The following is a 16,115-nucleotide window of genomic DNA, read 5'->3' on the forward strand; positions in this document are numbered from 1 at the left end:
AAGCCCTGAACGGTTTGTGACCTGCCTACCTGTGTGAACGCATCTCCGTTTATGAACCCACGCGCTCCCTTCATTCATCTGGAGAAGCCCTGCTTGCGATCCCACCGGCATCGCAAGTGCGCTTGGTGGGGACGAGGGACAGGGCCTTTTCCGTGGTGGCCCCCCAACTCTGGAACACCCTCCCCAAAGACCTTAGACAGGCCCCTACATTGGCTGTCTTCAGAAAGAACTTGAAGACCTGGCTTTTCCGATGCGCCTTCCCAGATTAGGAAACCCCCACTACCAAGTCCCATAAGCACTTTATCAGAACCAATGACTGCTGCACATCGCACTTGCCCTAGAAGCCCTTTACACACCTCCTGTCACATCAGCACTTTTAATCTTTGTACCCACCTTCTGGCCCGGCCCAGTTTTATTGTGTTTTAGTGTATTGTGCCTGTTGTTTACTTTGCTTTACTCTGTTTTTAATTGTTTGATTTGCTTAGACTGTATTGTTATGTTGTGTGTCGAGGCCTCGGCCTGTGTAACCCGCATCGAATCCTTCGGGAGATGCTAGCGGGGTACAAATAAAGTTTAATAATAAAATAATAATAATAATCGTTAAGTTTTGGTCCCGCCCCTTGCTCAGGGCAATTGGGAAGGGAAGGGAGCCATTTTTAGTTAGTCTCAGCAAGGAAAGCTAATGAACAGGACGTGTGCAAGCTTCCCCTGTACAAAAGCTTCAACCCTTAAGACCTTCGGGGTAGAACAGTCTTAAGAGCACCCAAAGATTCCCAGAGAAACAGCCCTAAAGCTCTGAGGGTAAACAGTTTTGGAAGACCAAAGAACTCCAGCTGGAGAATATCTAAGCCTGTACTGGTAGGTCCACTCGGTGCTTCGAGACGCAGTTCGACCCGGTAGCAGAGCCCACATCAGTAAGGGTTAGATTACAGTCAGCCTGGGAGAAGTTAAAAAGGGGATTTCCATTTAATGTAAAGAAGAAGTTATTGAAGACAGTTGCCTGTCCTTCGTGGGCATGTTTAGGAAGCTACCAGTTGCATAAAAGCCTGGATTCATTTGTTTATCTTTCTGAAGACAAGAGAAGTTTCTGTTTGATTGTTCATTAATAAAAGACTTTGTTATACTTCACAAGCCATCTAAAGGTCATTTGTGGTGGAAAACCTCTGAAAACTTCTCCTTGGGCCCCCTGGCTTCCCGCTGGGCAAAGGTTGCACGTCCTGTCTTAAAGGAAATTCTTTACAGGCCCAGCGTGCGACAGAACAGAGATTCCACCTGAACATGGCGAAGAACTTTCTGACTGTGAGAGCTGTTCAGTAGGCCTGGGTAACAACGGAAAAATTTGTTTCTAAAATCGATTTGTATTTGGGGTTTTTTTTTGTTTCGATATTTAAAATAATTACAAAATTTTCCTTTTAAAAAGTTCGATATTTACGAAATTTCATAAATGGTAAAAAATTAACGAATCGATTTCCGAAACAATAATGAATCGATTCGTTAATGGCGGACGCGACCGCGAAATACGCTAAAAAACCTCCAAAACCTTCTGAAGCTTCCCTCTCCCTCTGTTCTTGACTGTTGGTGTGATATCATAATTTTTTTTCACTAATTAAACCATAAAACTGGCCCAGACATGCGGAAATAATAACGAAACGACCTCAAAACAATAACGAAACGAATACAATATCGAAATACGAAGCATTTACAAAACGTTTTTGAAAATTCGTTCTTTTTAATAATTGCTCCAGAATGGTTCGTTATCGTTTTGTAATTGAAAAAATTAACGAATTATTAACGAATTACGAATTAACGAAACGAAACCGCCCATCCCTACTGTTCAGCCATGGAACTCTCTGCCCCAGGTTGTGGTGGAGGCTCCTACTTTGGAGGCTTTTAAACAGAGGCTGGATGGCCATCTGTTGGGGGTGCTTTGAATGCAATTTTCCTGCTTCTTGGCAGAAGGGGGTTGGACTGGATGGCCCACAACTAATGGTATTCCCGTAGTAACCTATGAATGTGAGAGCTGGACCATAAGGAAGATGGAAGACAGATGCTTTTGAACTGTGACGTTGGAGTGCCTTGGACCGCGAGAAGATCCAACCAGTCCATACTTCCAGGAAAGAAAGCCCGACTGCTCATTGGAGGGAAGGATACTGCAGACGCAGACTGAGGCTAGGAAGTCAGGAGGAGAGCAATGACCAATCTCGATAAGATAGTGAAGAGTAGAGACATCAGACTGGCAACCAAGATCCATTGCCTAGTCAAAGCCATGGTCTTCCCTGTAGTAGTCACCTACGGATGTGAGAGCTGGACCAGAAGGAAGACTGAGCGAAGGAAGAGAGATGCTTTTGAGCTGTGGTGTTGGAGGAAAGTCCTGAGAGTGCCTTGGACTGCGAGAAGATCCAACCAGCCCATACTTCCAGGAAATAAAGCCCGACTGCTCACTGGAGGGAAGGAGACTAGAGACAAAGTGGAAGTCCTTTGGCCACATCATGAGAAGACAGGAAAGCTTAGAGAAGACAATGATGCTGGGGAAAAGGGAAGGGAAAAGGAAGTGGGGTCAACCAAGTGCAAGGTGGAGGGATGGTATCCTTGAATCATTATTATTAGTATTTCACAGTTTTCTATACCGAGCTTCTCAACCTCATTGAGGGACTCAGCCCGGTTTCCAGCCATAAAAAACATATACACTCATTAAAATATCATATATCACAATTACAAAAACAACTTTAAAAACACTATATCTAAAACTACAGTGGTCAGTCGTCCTATTAAGATGGATCTACCTCAACTTCCATCCAGGGTCCTATGGTGTTGTCTCATTCCTCGAAGGCCTGACTCCACAGCCATGTCTTCACCCGTTTCCTAAATGTTAGGATGGATGGGGCGGTTCTGATCTCCAGTGGGAGAGAGTTCCAGAGTCGTGGGGCCACCACCGAGAAGGCCCTGTCCCTCGTCCCCACCAGGCACGCTTGCGAGGCCAGTGGGACCAAGAGCAGGGCCTCTTCAGACGATCTTAATAATCTTGATGGTTCATAGGGGAGAATACGTTCGGAGAGGTAAACAGGGCCGGAGCCGTTTAGGGCTTTGAATTGTGCTCGGAAGCTAATTGGCAGCCAGTGGAGCTGGCGTAACAGCGGAGTGGTGTGCTCCCTGTACCCAGCACCCATTAGTAATCTGGCTGCCGCGTGTTGGACTTGCTGCAGCTTCCGGGCAGTCTTCAAAGGCAACCCCACGTAGAGAGCGTTGCAGTAGTCTAAGCGGGATGTAACCAAAGCATGTACTACCGTGACCAAGTCAGCCCTCCCAAGGTACGGACGCAGCTGGCTTGACTCTGAAGAGACTGGCTTGACTCTGAAGGAGCTGGGGGTGGTGATGGACAACAGGAAGCTCTGGCCTGGGATGGTCCAGGAGGTCACAAAGAGTCGGAAGCGACTGAACGAACGAACAACAAATGGTGGTCCCTATGTAGACTTGACCACAGCTGCATGGTATACTCTTGCAGAGATGAGAGGGACTCTTTGTCCTTTGCTGAATGGAGCATTTGTTGGATGTTCTTGGTGGGTCTGGAGATAGTTTGTAGGTTGTGTTTCTCCATCAGCTTCCCTCTGCGGTCAGGGGTTCCCTTGATGTATGGCAAGAACACTTTTCCTCTAGATGGGTCTTTGCCTTTATTCTCATGGCTTGTTCTCAGTCTAGCAGCTCTTCTCATTGCTTATTTATTTATCGTGACATCAGCAACCATTGTATTACAATTCTAACAGAGCAAAACAAACACAGAGATTGAAAAGAAAAAGAAAAAAACACACAGATTTTGCAAATTTGGTATTTGGTTAAATGTCCTTTGACCAGTATCTGGCCACTTGGAGTGCCTCTGGGGTTGCCGCAAGAAGGTCCTCCATTGTGCATCATGTGGAAGAAGGGCTCAGGTTGCATTGCAGCAGGTGGTCTCTGGTTTGCTCTTCTCCACACTCACATGCCGAGGATTCCACCCTGTAGCCCCATTTCTTAAGATTGGCTCTGCATCTCGTGGTGCCAGAGCGCAGTCTGTTCAATGCCTTCCAAGTCGCCCAGTCTTCTTCTGTGTGCCCAGGGGGGAGTCTCTCATTTGGTATCAGCCATTGGTTGAGGTTCTGGGTTTGAGCCTGCCACTTTTGGACTCTCGCTTGCTGGGGTGTTCCAGCGAGTGTCTCTGTAGATCTAAGAAAACTATTTCTTGATTTAAGTCGTTGACGTGCTGGCTGATACCCAAACAAGGGATGAGCTGGAGATGTCTCTGCCTTGGTCCTTTCACTATTGGCTGCTACCCCCTGCCACTTTTGGACTCTCGCTTGCTGGGGTGTTCCAGTGAGTGTCTCTGTAGATCTTAGAGAACTATGTCTTGATTTAAGTCGTTGATGTGCTGGCTGATACCCAAACAGGGGGTGAGCTGGAGATGTCTCTGCCTTGGTCCTTTCACTATTGGCTGCTACTTCCCGGCGGATGTCAGATTGCCCGTTTTTGGTCAAAAGATATTTCACCGCCTGCACTCCTTCTATTTTTATCAGTTTTATACTAATTTATGCAATGCTTTTGATTGATTGCATATCCATCTCTTCATTTTGGTTTTTCTCTCAGGATGGGATCTAAAGCAACTTCAAGCATAACCATCTTACCTTTTCCTAATCTAACCATCTTTTCATGTTTGATCCTAGACCTGATCTCCAAGATCGAGCTTGCCGGAGGTTTGGGGGCAATCCTTCTTCTGCTGGCATTACTTATCACGATCTACAAGTGTTACAACGTCGAACTGATGCTGTGCTACAGACAGACTTTTGGAGGAGATGAAACCGTGGGTGGTAAGTGGATTTCTCTGAAGGACTATGACCATGAATGATCATTATTATTACTGTTGTTGTTATTGTTATGGGTCCCATTGGGGAGATAGAGAGGAAGATAAATAAAGTATTGTTGTTGTTGTTATCTTATTATTATTATCATATAATAATAATAATAATAATAATAATAATAATAATAATAATAATAACAACAACAACACTTTATATGAGGAGCGGCTTGGGGAGCTGGGCATGTTTAACCTGAAGAAGAGAAGGCTGAGAGGAGATATGATAGCCATGGATAAATATGTGAGAGGAAGCCACAGGGAGGAGGAGGGAGCAAGCTTGTTTTCTGCTTCCCTGGAGACTAGGACGCAATGGAACAATGGCTTCAAACTACAAGAGAGGAGATTCCACCTGAACATTAGGAAGAACTTCCTGACTGTGAGAGCCGTTCAGCAGTGGAACTCTCTGCCCCGGAGTGTGGTGGAGGCTCCTTCTTTGGAAGCTTTGAAGCAGAGGCTGGATGGCCATCTGTCAGGGGTGATTTGAATGCAATATTCCTGCTTCTTGGCAGAATGGGGTTGGACTGGATGGCCCAGGAGGTCTCTTCCAACTCTTTGATTCTATAATTCTATGATTCTATTTATCTTCCATCTTCCATTCTATCTCCCCAAGGAGATAGAATGTTACAATAGACACAGATAGGCAAACATTTCATTCCTTTAATGCAGTGGAATAACAATGGCATACAACAGTGTATCTCAACCTGGGGGTCGGGACCCCTGTGGGGGTCGCAAGGGGGTGTTAGAGGGGTCGCCAAAAACCATCAGAAAACATAGTATTTTCTGTTGGTGATGGGGGTTCTGTGTGGGAAGTTTGATCTAATTCTATCATTGGTGGGGTTCAGAATGCTATTTCATTGTGGGTGAACTATAAATCCCATCAACTACAATGCCCAAATGGCAAGGTCTGTTTTCCCCAAACTCCACCAGTGTTCACATTTGGGCATATTGAGTATTGCTGCCAAGTTTGGTCCAGATCCACCATTGTTTGAGTCCACAGTATTCTCTGGATGTAGGTGAACTACAACTCCAAAAACTCAAGGTCAATGTCCACCAGACCCTTCCAGTATTTTCTCTTGGTCATGGGAATTCTGTGTGCCACGTTTGATTCAATTCCATCATTGGTGGAGTTCAGAAGGCTCTTTGATTGTAGGTGAACTATAAATCCCCAGCAACTCCAACATACCCAAATGACAAAATCAATCACTCCCATCCCACCAGTATTCAAATTTGGGCATATCAGGTATTTGGGATTTGAAAATACATCTTGCATATTAAGATATTTACATTACGATTCATAACAGTAGCAAAATTACAGTTATGAAATAGCAACGAAAATAATGTTACAGTTGGGGGTCACCACCACATGAGGAACTGTTTTAAGGGGTCATGGCATTAAGAAGGTTGAGAACCACTGGCATACAACTACACAGAACAAAGGCAAAGGCTTCCCCTTTCATCTCTGGCTTCTGGAGGCAGTGCTCAAAATGGGTTTAACCCTAAACAGTAACTCATAGAATCATAGAATCCAAGAGTTGGAAGAGACCTCGTGGGCCATCATCCAGTCCAACCCCATTCTGCCAAGAAGCAGGAATATTGCATTCAAATCACCCCTGACAGATGGCCATCCAGCCTCTGTTTCAAACCTTCCAAAGAAGGAGCCTCCACCACACTCCGGGGCAGAGAGTTCCACTGCTGAACGGCTCTCACAGTCAGAAAGTTCTTCCTCATGTTCAGATGGAATCTCCTCTCTTGTAGTTTGAAGCCATTGTTCCATTGCGTCCTAGTCTCCAGGGAAGCAGAAAACAAGCTTGCTCCCTCCTCCCTCTCACATATTTATACATGGCTATCATATCTCCTCTCAGCCTTCTCTTCTTCAGGCTAAACATGCCCAGCTCCTTAAGCCGCTCCTCATAGGGCTTGTTCTCCAGACCCTTGATCATTTGAGTCGCCCTCCTCTGGACACATTCCAGCTTGTCAATATCTCTCTTGAATTGTGGTGCCTAGAATTGGACACAATATTCCAGACGTGGTCTAACCAAAGCGGAATAGAGCATGGGGAGCATTACTTCCCTAGATCTAGACACTAGGCTCCTCTTGATGCAGGCCAAAATCCCATTGGCTTTGTTTGCCGCCACATCACATTCCTGGTTCATGTTTAACCTGTTGTCCATGAGGACTCCAAGATCTCACCTCTGAGGAAGCTTGCCATAGATGCAGGCGAAATGTCAGGAGAAATGCTTCTAAAACATGGCCATATAGCCCGAAAAAACCCACAAGAACTGACTCCAAGATCCTTTTCACACATACTGCTCTCGAGCCAGGGATTGTCCCCCCTTCTGTATCTTTGCATTTCGTTTTTTCTGCCAAAGTGGAGTCTCTTGTATTTGTCCCTGTTGAACTTCATTTTGTTAGTTTTGGCCATTCATCTCTCTAATCTGTCAAGATCCCTTTGAATCCTGCTCCTGTCCTCTGGAGTCTTGGCTCTCCCTCCCAATTTGGTGTCGTCTGCAAACTTGATGATCCTGCCTTCTAACCCTTCATCTAAGTCATTAAGAAAGATGTTGAACAGGACCGGGCCTAGGACGGAACCCTGTGGCATTAAGTAGTTCTGCCTTTTCCCTATCATCCCCTGTCAGCATTGCCCCATCTTCTCCTCAAAGAGGCCCTATCACCTCCTTGTTTTTCCTTTTTCTACTGACATAAGAAAAGAAGCCCTTTTTATTGTTTTTAATGTCCCTGGCAAGCCTGAGCTCGTTTTGTGCTTTAGCCTTGCGGACCTTTTCCCTACAGGTGTTGGCTATTTGTTTGAATTCTTCTTTGGTGATTTCTCCCTTTTTCCACTTCTTGTGCATGTCTCTTTTGTGTTTTAGCACAGTTAGAAGTTCTTTGGCCATCCATTCTGGCTTCTTTGCACTTGTCCTATTTTTTTCTTTTTGTTGGCACAGTTTGCAATTGCGCCTTGAGTATTTCACTCTTGAGAAATTCCCATCCATCCGTAACTCCCTTGTCGTTTAGTATCTGTGTCCATGGAATGCTGCTCAGTGTTTCCTTCATTTTTCAGAAATCAGCTCTCCTAAAGTCCAAAATGCGGGTTTGACTTGTTCGAATCCGGGGAGAGGCATATGAGCTCCCTCTATCAGCTCCAGCTCCTCATGCGGGGACATGAGAGAAGCCTACCACAAGGATGATAAAAACATCAAATCATCCTGGCGTCCCCTGGGCAACGTCATTGCAGACGGCCAATTCTCTCACACTCCTGTATCAAGTCGCTCCTGTATCTCAAATTGCAGGAGCACATGGTCACTTGCCCATAAGGATCCGACCACTTCAACTGCATCGATCAGGTCCTCCACATTTGTTAGGATGAGATCAAGAGTAACTCCTTTAATGTTTGGACTAAAGTTGGGCATTAAAGTTGGGTAAAGTTGGGCATTAATTCACTGCTCTGCTGATAGAAGACCCACCAGTTTTGTTGTTGTTTGGGTTGTTGTAGGTTTTTTGGGTTACAAGGCCATAATCCGGCCATGAAAGCCTTCTACAATCCAGTTTTACTCTTAAGTAACTTCTCCCTGCACAATTCTTTGTTCCTTCGGTGTAACTTTGATTCTACACAGTAGGGCTGGGCGGTTTTGTTCGTTAATTTCATAATTCGTTATTAATTCGTATTTAAATTAGCTTACCATCCGATATTGAGCCATGCAGGAATAGTGTGAGGAGTAAATTGGATTCGAAACAATTTTTTCAATTTATTTCGTAATTATTTTGTTATTATTTCGAAAATATTTCGTTATTTTTTCATAATTATTTCGTAATTATTTTCGCATGTCTGGTGCAAGTTTTATAGTTGTTGTTTGTTTTATCACACCAACAGTCAACAACAGAGGGAGAGGGAAGCTTCAGAAGTTCCCCCTGTCCCATTTGGAGGTTTATTTAGCATATTGTGCAATCGCGTCCGCCATTAACGAATTGATTCGAAATTAACGAAATTTCGTAAATAACGAAACTTTGAAATCTCAAATTTCGGAAGTCTTTAGAATTTAGAAACGCTAGCGCTCCCTGGAAACGAATCGAGTTTAGAAACAAATTTTTCCGTGGTTACCCAGCCCTACTACACAGCCTTCGTTTTGAAAAATGTCCAGCTTTGACCTCTCTTTAATTCCATCTGAAATGCGATTTGTGACTTTCTTTCCAGACAATAAGGAATACGACGCCTATCTGTCTTACACAAAAGTGGACCCAGACACTTTAGACTGCGACAACAGTGAAGAGGAACAATTTGCACTTGAAATCTTGCCTGACGTTCTGGAGAAACACTATGGATACAAGCTCTTCATTCCAGACAGGGACCTGATCCCAACTGGGAGTAAGTACCAATAAGTGTGGGTTTTCAGACTACTGGTTGGATACACCTAAGAAGATGCTGGGAGATTCTTGGAACCTTTCGAAAATAATTTTTACTAGATATATAGCATGTCCACAGTGTAGAAATAATGCAGTTTGACACCACTTTAACTACCATGGCTCATTGCTATGGAATCCTGGAATTTGGAACCGCCTTGAGTATACAAGCACACTAGGGGGCGCTGGTGCTTTGCTCCTACAGTGTTGCTAACGTTCTGGTGGTGAAAATTTCAGAACTCTAACAAAACTTTCAAAATTTCATTATTATTTCATTATTGGTGATTTTTACGACAGAAATCATTAGGAACTGCCGTTTATAATGAAATTTCGAAATTTCATTATTATTTCGTTATTGGTGATTTTTATGACAGAACCCATTAGGAACTGCCGTTTATAATGAAATTTCGAAATTTCATTATTATTTCGTTATTGGTGATTTTTATGACAGAACCCATTAGGAACTGCCGTTTATAATGAAATTTCGAAATTTCATTATTCTTTCATTATTGGTGATTTTTGTGACGAAACCCATTACGAACTGCCGTTTATAATGAAATTTCGAAATTTCATTATTATTTCATTATTGGTGATTTTTTATGACAGAGCCCATTAGGAACTGCCATTTATAATGGAATTTCAAAATTTCATTATTATTTCATTATTGGTGATTTTTATGACAGAACCCATTAGGAACTGCCGTTTATAATGAAATTTCGAAATTTCATTATTATTTCGTTATTGGTGATTTTTACGACCGAACCCATTAGGAACTGCCGTTTAGAATGAAATTTCGAAATTTCATTATTATATCGTTATTGGTGATTTTTACGACAGAACCCATTAGGAACTGCCGTTTAGAATGAAATTTCGAAATTTCATTATTATTTCGTTATTGGTGATTTTTACGACAGAACCCATTAGGAACTGCCGTTTAGAATGAAATTTCGAAATTTCATTATTCTTTCATTATTGGTGATTTTTACGACAGAATCCATTAGGAACTGCCGTTTAGAATGAAATTTCGAAATTTCATTATTATTCCGTTATTGGTGATTTTTACGACAGAACCCATTAGGAACTGCCGTTTATAATGAAATTTCGAAATTTCATTATTATTTCGTTATTGGTGATTTTTATGACAGAACCCATTAGGAACTGCCGTTTATAATGAAATTTCGAAATTTCATTATTATTTCGTTATTGGTGATTTTTACGACAGAACCCATTAGGAACTGCCGTTTATAATGAAATTTCGAAATTTCATTATTATTTCGTTATTGGTGATTTTTATGACAGAACCCACTAGGAACTGCTGTTTATAATGAAATTTCGAAATTTCATTATTATTTCGTTATTGGTGATTTTTATGACAGAACCCATTAGGAACTGCCGTTTATAATGAAATTTCGAAATTTCATTATTATTTCGTTATTGGTTATTTTTATGACAGAAACCATTAGGAACTGCCGTTTATAATGAAATTTCGAAATTTCATTATTATTTCGTTATTGGTGATTTTTACGACAGAACCCATTAGGAACTGCCGTTTAGAATGAAATTTCGAAATTTCATTATTATTTTGTTATTGGTGATTTTTACGACAGAAACCATTAGGAACTGCCGTTTATAACGAAATTTTGAAAATCTTGTTAGAGTTCTGAAATTTTCACCACCAGAACGTTCGCAACGCTGTAGAAGCAAAGCACCAGCGCCCCCTAGTTTTCACCACCAGAACTTTAGTTTTGTAAGTACTTTAGAACCATTTAGAACCATAGTTGCACATGTCTAATTCCTATATGTCACAGAAATTAAAATGGTGTCAAACATGTAGACCTTGCCATGAACAATATAGTTCCTATCCAAATTACTTTACGGGATTTCTACCTTTGTTTTCAGCTGCAGTTGTGGTCAGAATCCCTTCTGTGAAGCCTGACCTGCTGCCAGTGGGATTCTGGGAAGAGTAATTTTAAAAAGTTACTTTTCCGAGCTCCCGTTCTGCAACAGATCACCATAGACATGAGACTCCCATATGTTTGGAAGTGGCCACTTTATGTTTCTGTCTTCTTTGCTCTATTTTCCATAAAAATTGTGTTGGCGGGTTGACCCAAAGCAACCAATTAGCCCACGGTATGGTTATGAGACCAAAATATTATTACTGGCTTTCCTCCCCTATATCTTTCTTTCTCACATGCAAAGGGTTTCTTACTTCCTGCGGAGAGGACTAAAGTAAATAAGAATATACAGTGAGGGGGAAGGGAGTATTTAGTCAGATACCAATTGTACAAGTTCTCCAGAAAATCACACTGTCTAATTTTTAACAAATTTATTCGCAAATTATGGTGGAAAATAAGTATTTGTAATAGGCAGTAAGAGCACCTAGAGCTTCGGAGAGCTTCTGTTCAACCATCTCAAAGCTCCCTGCTTGAGCGGTGATGGCACGATTATCTGCATAGATGAAACTCTCTGTCCCTTCTGGCAGTGGCTGGTCATTTGTGTAGATGTTCAACAGGAATGGAGTAAGCACGCTCCCCTGAGGCAGGCCGTTCTTCTGTTTCCACCATCTGCTTCTCTGGCCCTGGAACTCAACAAAAAAGCTCCTGTTTTGTAACAGGTTTCCTATGAGGCGGGTGAGGTGGTCGTCCTTTGTGTTTGTAGATGACCAAATACTTATTTTCCACCATATTTTGCAAATAGATAAAGGTAAGGGTAAAGGTAAAGGTAAAGGTAAAGGTAGAGGTAAAGGTAGAGGTAGAGGTAGAGATGAGGTAGAGGTAGAGGTAGAGGTAGAGGTAGAGGTAAAGGTAAAGGTAAAGGTAAAGGTAAAGGTAAAGGTAAAGGTAAAGGTAAAGGTAAAGGTAAAGGTAAAGGTTTTCCCCTGACATGAAGTCCAGTCATGTCTGACTTTGGGGTGTGGTGCTCATCTCCATTTCTAAGCCGAAGAGCCGGCGTTGTCCGTAGACACCTCCAAGGTCATGTGGCTGGCATGACTGCATGGAGAGCTGTTACCTTCCCGCCGAAGCGGTAGCGATTAATCTACACATTGGCATGTTTTCAAACTGCTAGGTCGGTGGAAGCTGGGGCTGACAGTGGAAGCTCACGTCGCTCCCCGGATTCGAACCTGCGACCTTTCGGTCAATAAGTTTAGCAACTCAGCAGTCGTCACCGGGGGCTCCAGCAATTTGCAAATGAATTCGTTAAAAATCAGACAATGTGATTTTCTGGATGTGTTTTCTCATGTTGTCTCTCATAGTTGACGTCTACCTATGACGTCAATTCCAGGCATCTCTCGCCTTTTTAAGTGGGAGAACTTGTACAATTGGTATCTGACGAAATACTTTTCCCCCCACTGTAAATCTGTGCTAAGTTGAAGTTATGTGGTTGTGTGTCATAAAGACAGATAGACTCTTTCTTTTGGCAATAAATTCCATATGCAACAAGTTTACACAAGCATAGAGCCACAACGTTCTAGCCATTACAATCCCCCACAGTTGTAAACATCATGGAGGATAGAGAAGATTGTGCAAGAAGGGCGCAAGGAAGATGGGAAAGCTAGTCATGGTTTCCCACTGAGTGCGTGACTTCCACACTGAGCCTATGGCAGAAAGTTCAACATGCGAGTAAACATTATAATGATTGAGCATCACTCAGACGTCAGTCAACGTTCCACAGTAGGTTTTTATGCCTCACGATTTGCTATTTAATATCTTCTAAATAAAGTTGGTAAAGTTCAATTCATGATGTTTGGTAACATCCCTAACTTTAATTATCCTTGGATTACACAAAAGTGTTTTTGTTTGTTAGTTTGTTTGTGTCCCTAAAATTTTGAAATGAGGAGCCTGCAAAAAACCAATGGTCTTTTGTAGAGACAGATCAGCCAACAACTTCATTTCAGGATCCGAAGGCAGAGAAATATGCTCTTGCTAGGGCTGTGTGCAAAAAATATATATATTTCTCCTCGTAAGTCGTATTAAATTCATTAAATTCTAATCCTCGTAAGTCGTATCAAATTCGTTAAATTCTACTCCTCGTAAGTCGTATTAAATTCATTAAATTCTACTCCTCGTAAGTCGTATTAAATTCATTAAATTCTACTCCTCATAAGTCGTATTAAATTCATTAAATTCTACTCCTCGTAAGTCGTATTAAATTCATTAAATTCTACTCCTCGTAAGTCGTATTAAATTCATTAAATTCTACTCCTCGTAAGTGGTATCAAATTCATTAAATTCTACTCCTCGTAAGTGGTATCAAATTCATTAAATTCTACTCCTCGTAAGTCGTATTAAATTCATTAAATTCTACTCCTCGTAAGTTGTACTAAATTCATTAAATTCTACTCCTCGTAAGTCGTATTAAATTCATTAAATTCTACTCCTCGTAAGTCGTATTAAATTCATTAAATTCTACTCCTCGTAAGTCGTATTAAATTCGTTAAATTCTACTCCTTGTAAGTCGTATCAAATTTGGTAAAATTTGTGCATCCGAAGTGATGTTAGAAACATGTGGGAAAGGTAGGTGGGAATTTAGAAATTGAAACACTCAGCAATCATTCTTGTTAAGATTCTGTAACATTCGGATTTCTCCAAAAGTCAGTTTAATTTTCAATAATAATAATAATCTATATAAATAAAAATGTAATGCTCGTTTGTGATATTCACAGAACTCAAAAACCGCTGAGAAAATTGACACCAAATTTGGACACTAGGCCTGGGTAACAACGGAAAAAATTGTTTCTAAAATCGATTTGTATTTGGCGGGTTTTTGCGTTTCGTTATTTAAAATAATTACAAAATTTTCCTTTTAAAAAGTTCGATATTTACGAAATTTCGTAAATGGTTAAAAATTAACGAATCGATTTCCGAAACAATAACGAATCGATTCGTTAATGGCGGACGCGACCGCGAAATACCCTAAAAAACCTCCAAAACCTTCTGAAGCTTCCCTCTCCCTCTGTTGTTGACTGTTGGTGTGATATTATAATTTTTTTTCACTAATTAAACCATAAAACTGGCCCAGACATGCGGAAATAATAACGAAACGACCTCAAAACAATAACGAAACGAATACAATATCGAAATACGAAGCATTTACAAAACGTTTTTGAAAATTCGTTCTTTTTAATAATTGCTCCAGAATGGTTCGTTATCGTTTTGTAATTGAAAAAATTAACGAATTATTAACGAATTACGAATTAACGAAACGAAACCGCCCAGCCCTATTGGACACAACACAGCATTCAAGGCAATCTATGTCCTGCACTCAAAAAAATTCCTCCCAAAAAAACAGTAAGACCTTAAATTTTCAAAGAGAACAATGCGCATGCGTCCAAACTCATTCTCTTCCCTCCACTCCTGGCGAGCGAGCACAGCCAGCGCGAGAGGCACCCACAGCATGCCCAACCAGCAAAGAGGCGAGAAGGCACCCCGCAGCCATGGCAGAGAAAAGGGGCGGCGCCTCCAAAGTGCCTCCCTCCCTCCCGCCTGCTCCGCGCCTGTATAGTATAGATTTGAAAGGGACCCCTAAAGAAGGACAATTCTATGTTGCATATTCCAGAGTACACAAACCAGACACTCTCCACATCAACACTAGCAAAGAAACAACAAGAAGGAAGGTTCCTTCCTTCCAGCACTCAGGCAAGAGGTCAAGAAGGGAAGGAAGGGAAGCGGGTGGATCTGTAATTGGTTAAATGGACGAACCCAGAGAGTGATTCTCCCCAAGGCTTCCTCTTCATCTTGGAAAGAAGTGACAAGTGGAGTGCCGCAGGGTTCCCCCCTGGGCCCGGTCCTGTTCAACATCTTTATTAATGACTTAGATGAAGGGCTAGAAGGCAGGATCATCAAGTTTGCAGATGACACCAAATTGGGAGGGATAGCCAAGACTCCAGAGGACAGGAGCAGGACTCAAAACAATCTTGACAGATTAGAGAGATGATGGGACAAAACTAACAAAATGAATTTCAACAGGGACAAATGCAAGATACTCCACTTTGGCAGGAAAAACGAAATGCGAAGATACAGAATGGGGGACGATGATGCCTGGCTCAAGAGCAGGACGTGTGAAAAAGTTCTTGGAGTCCTCGTGGGGAGGAAGGTGAACATGAGCCAACAATGTGATGTGGCAGCAAAAAAAGCCAATGGTATTTTGGCCTGCATCAAGAGGAGCCTAGTGTCTAGATCTAAGGAAGTCCTGCTCCCCATGCTCTATTCCTCTTTGGTTAGACCACACCTGGAATATTGTGTCCAATTCTGGGCACCACAATTCAAGAGAGAGATTGACAAGCTGGAATGTGTCCAGAGGAGGGCGACTAAAATGATCAAGGGTCTGGAGAACAAACCCTATGAGCAGCAGCTTAAGGAGCTGGGAATGTTTAGCCTGAAGAAGAGAAGGCTGAGAGGAGACATGATAGCCATGTATAAATATGTGAGAGGAAGCCACAGGGAGGAGGAGGGAGCAAGCTTCCTTTCTGCTTCCCTGGAGACTAGGACACGGAAGAATGGCTTCAAACTACAAGAGAGGAGATTCTATCTGAACATGAGGAAGAACTTCCTAACTGTGAGAGCCATTCAGCAGTGGAACTCTCTGCCCTGGAGTGTGGTGGAGGCTCCTTCTTTGGAAGCTTTTAAACAGGGGCTGGATGGCCATCTGTCAGGGGTGATTTGAATGCAATATTCCTGCTTCTTGGCAGAATGGGGTTGGATTGGATGGCCCATGAGGTCTCTTCCAACTCTTTGATTCTATAATTCTATGATTCTATGATTCTATGATTCTATGATTCTGCACCCCTGGCAAAAAAAGGTGTACAGCGACCGCTTACTTTGCGTAATGGATGAGC

At 42.2% G+C, this 16,115-nt stretch overlaps 1 protein-coding gene across 1 annotated transcript in view; it reads left to right on the top strand.

Annotated features, from left to right (window-relative positions):
• Window positions 1-16,115, top strand: part of IL1RAPL2 (interleukin 1 receptor accessory protein like 2) — a 975,615-nt gene that overhangs the window by 937,534 nt on the left and 21,966 nt on the right. The window contains exons 9-10 of the mRNA XM_067471687.1: window positions 4,692-4,835; window positions 9,075-9,245. Coding sequence (XP_067327788.1) covers window positions 4,692-4,835; window positions 9,075-9,245 — 315 coding nt within the window. The remainder of the gene's footprint in view (window positions 1-4,691; window positions 4,836-9,074; window positions 9,246-16,115) is intronic.

Source organism: Anolis sagrei, chromosome 10 (assembly GCF_037176765.1).
Source record: "Anolis sagrei isolate rAnoSag1 chromosome 10, rAnoSag1.mat, whole genome shotgun sequence".
Lineage (NCBI taxonomy): Eukaryota > Metazoa > Chordata > Lepidosauria > Squamata > Dactyloidae > Anolis > Anolis sagrei.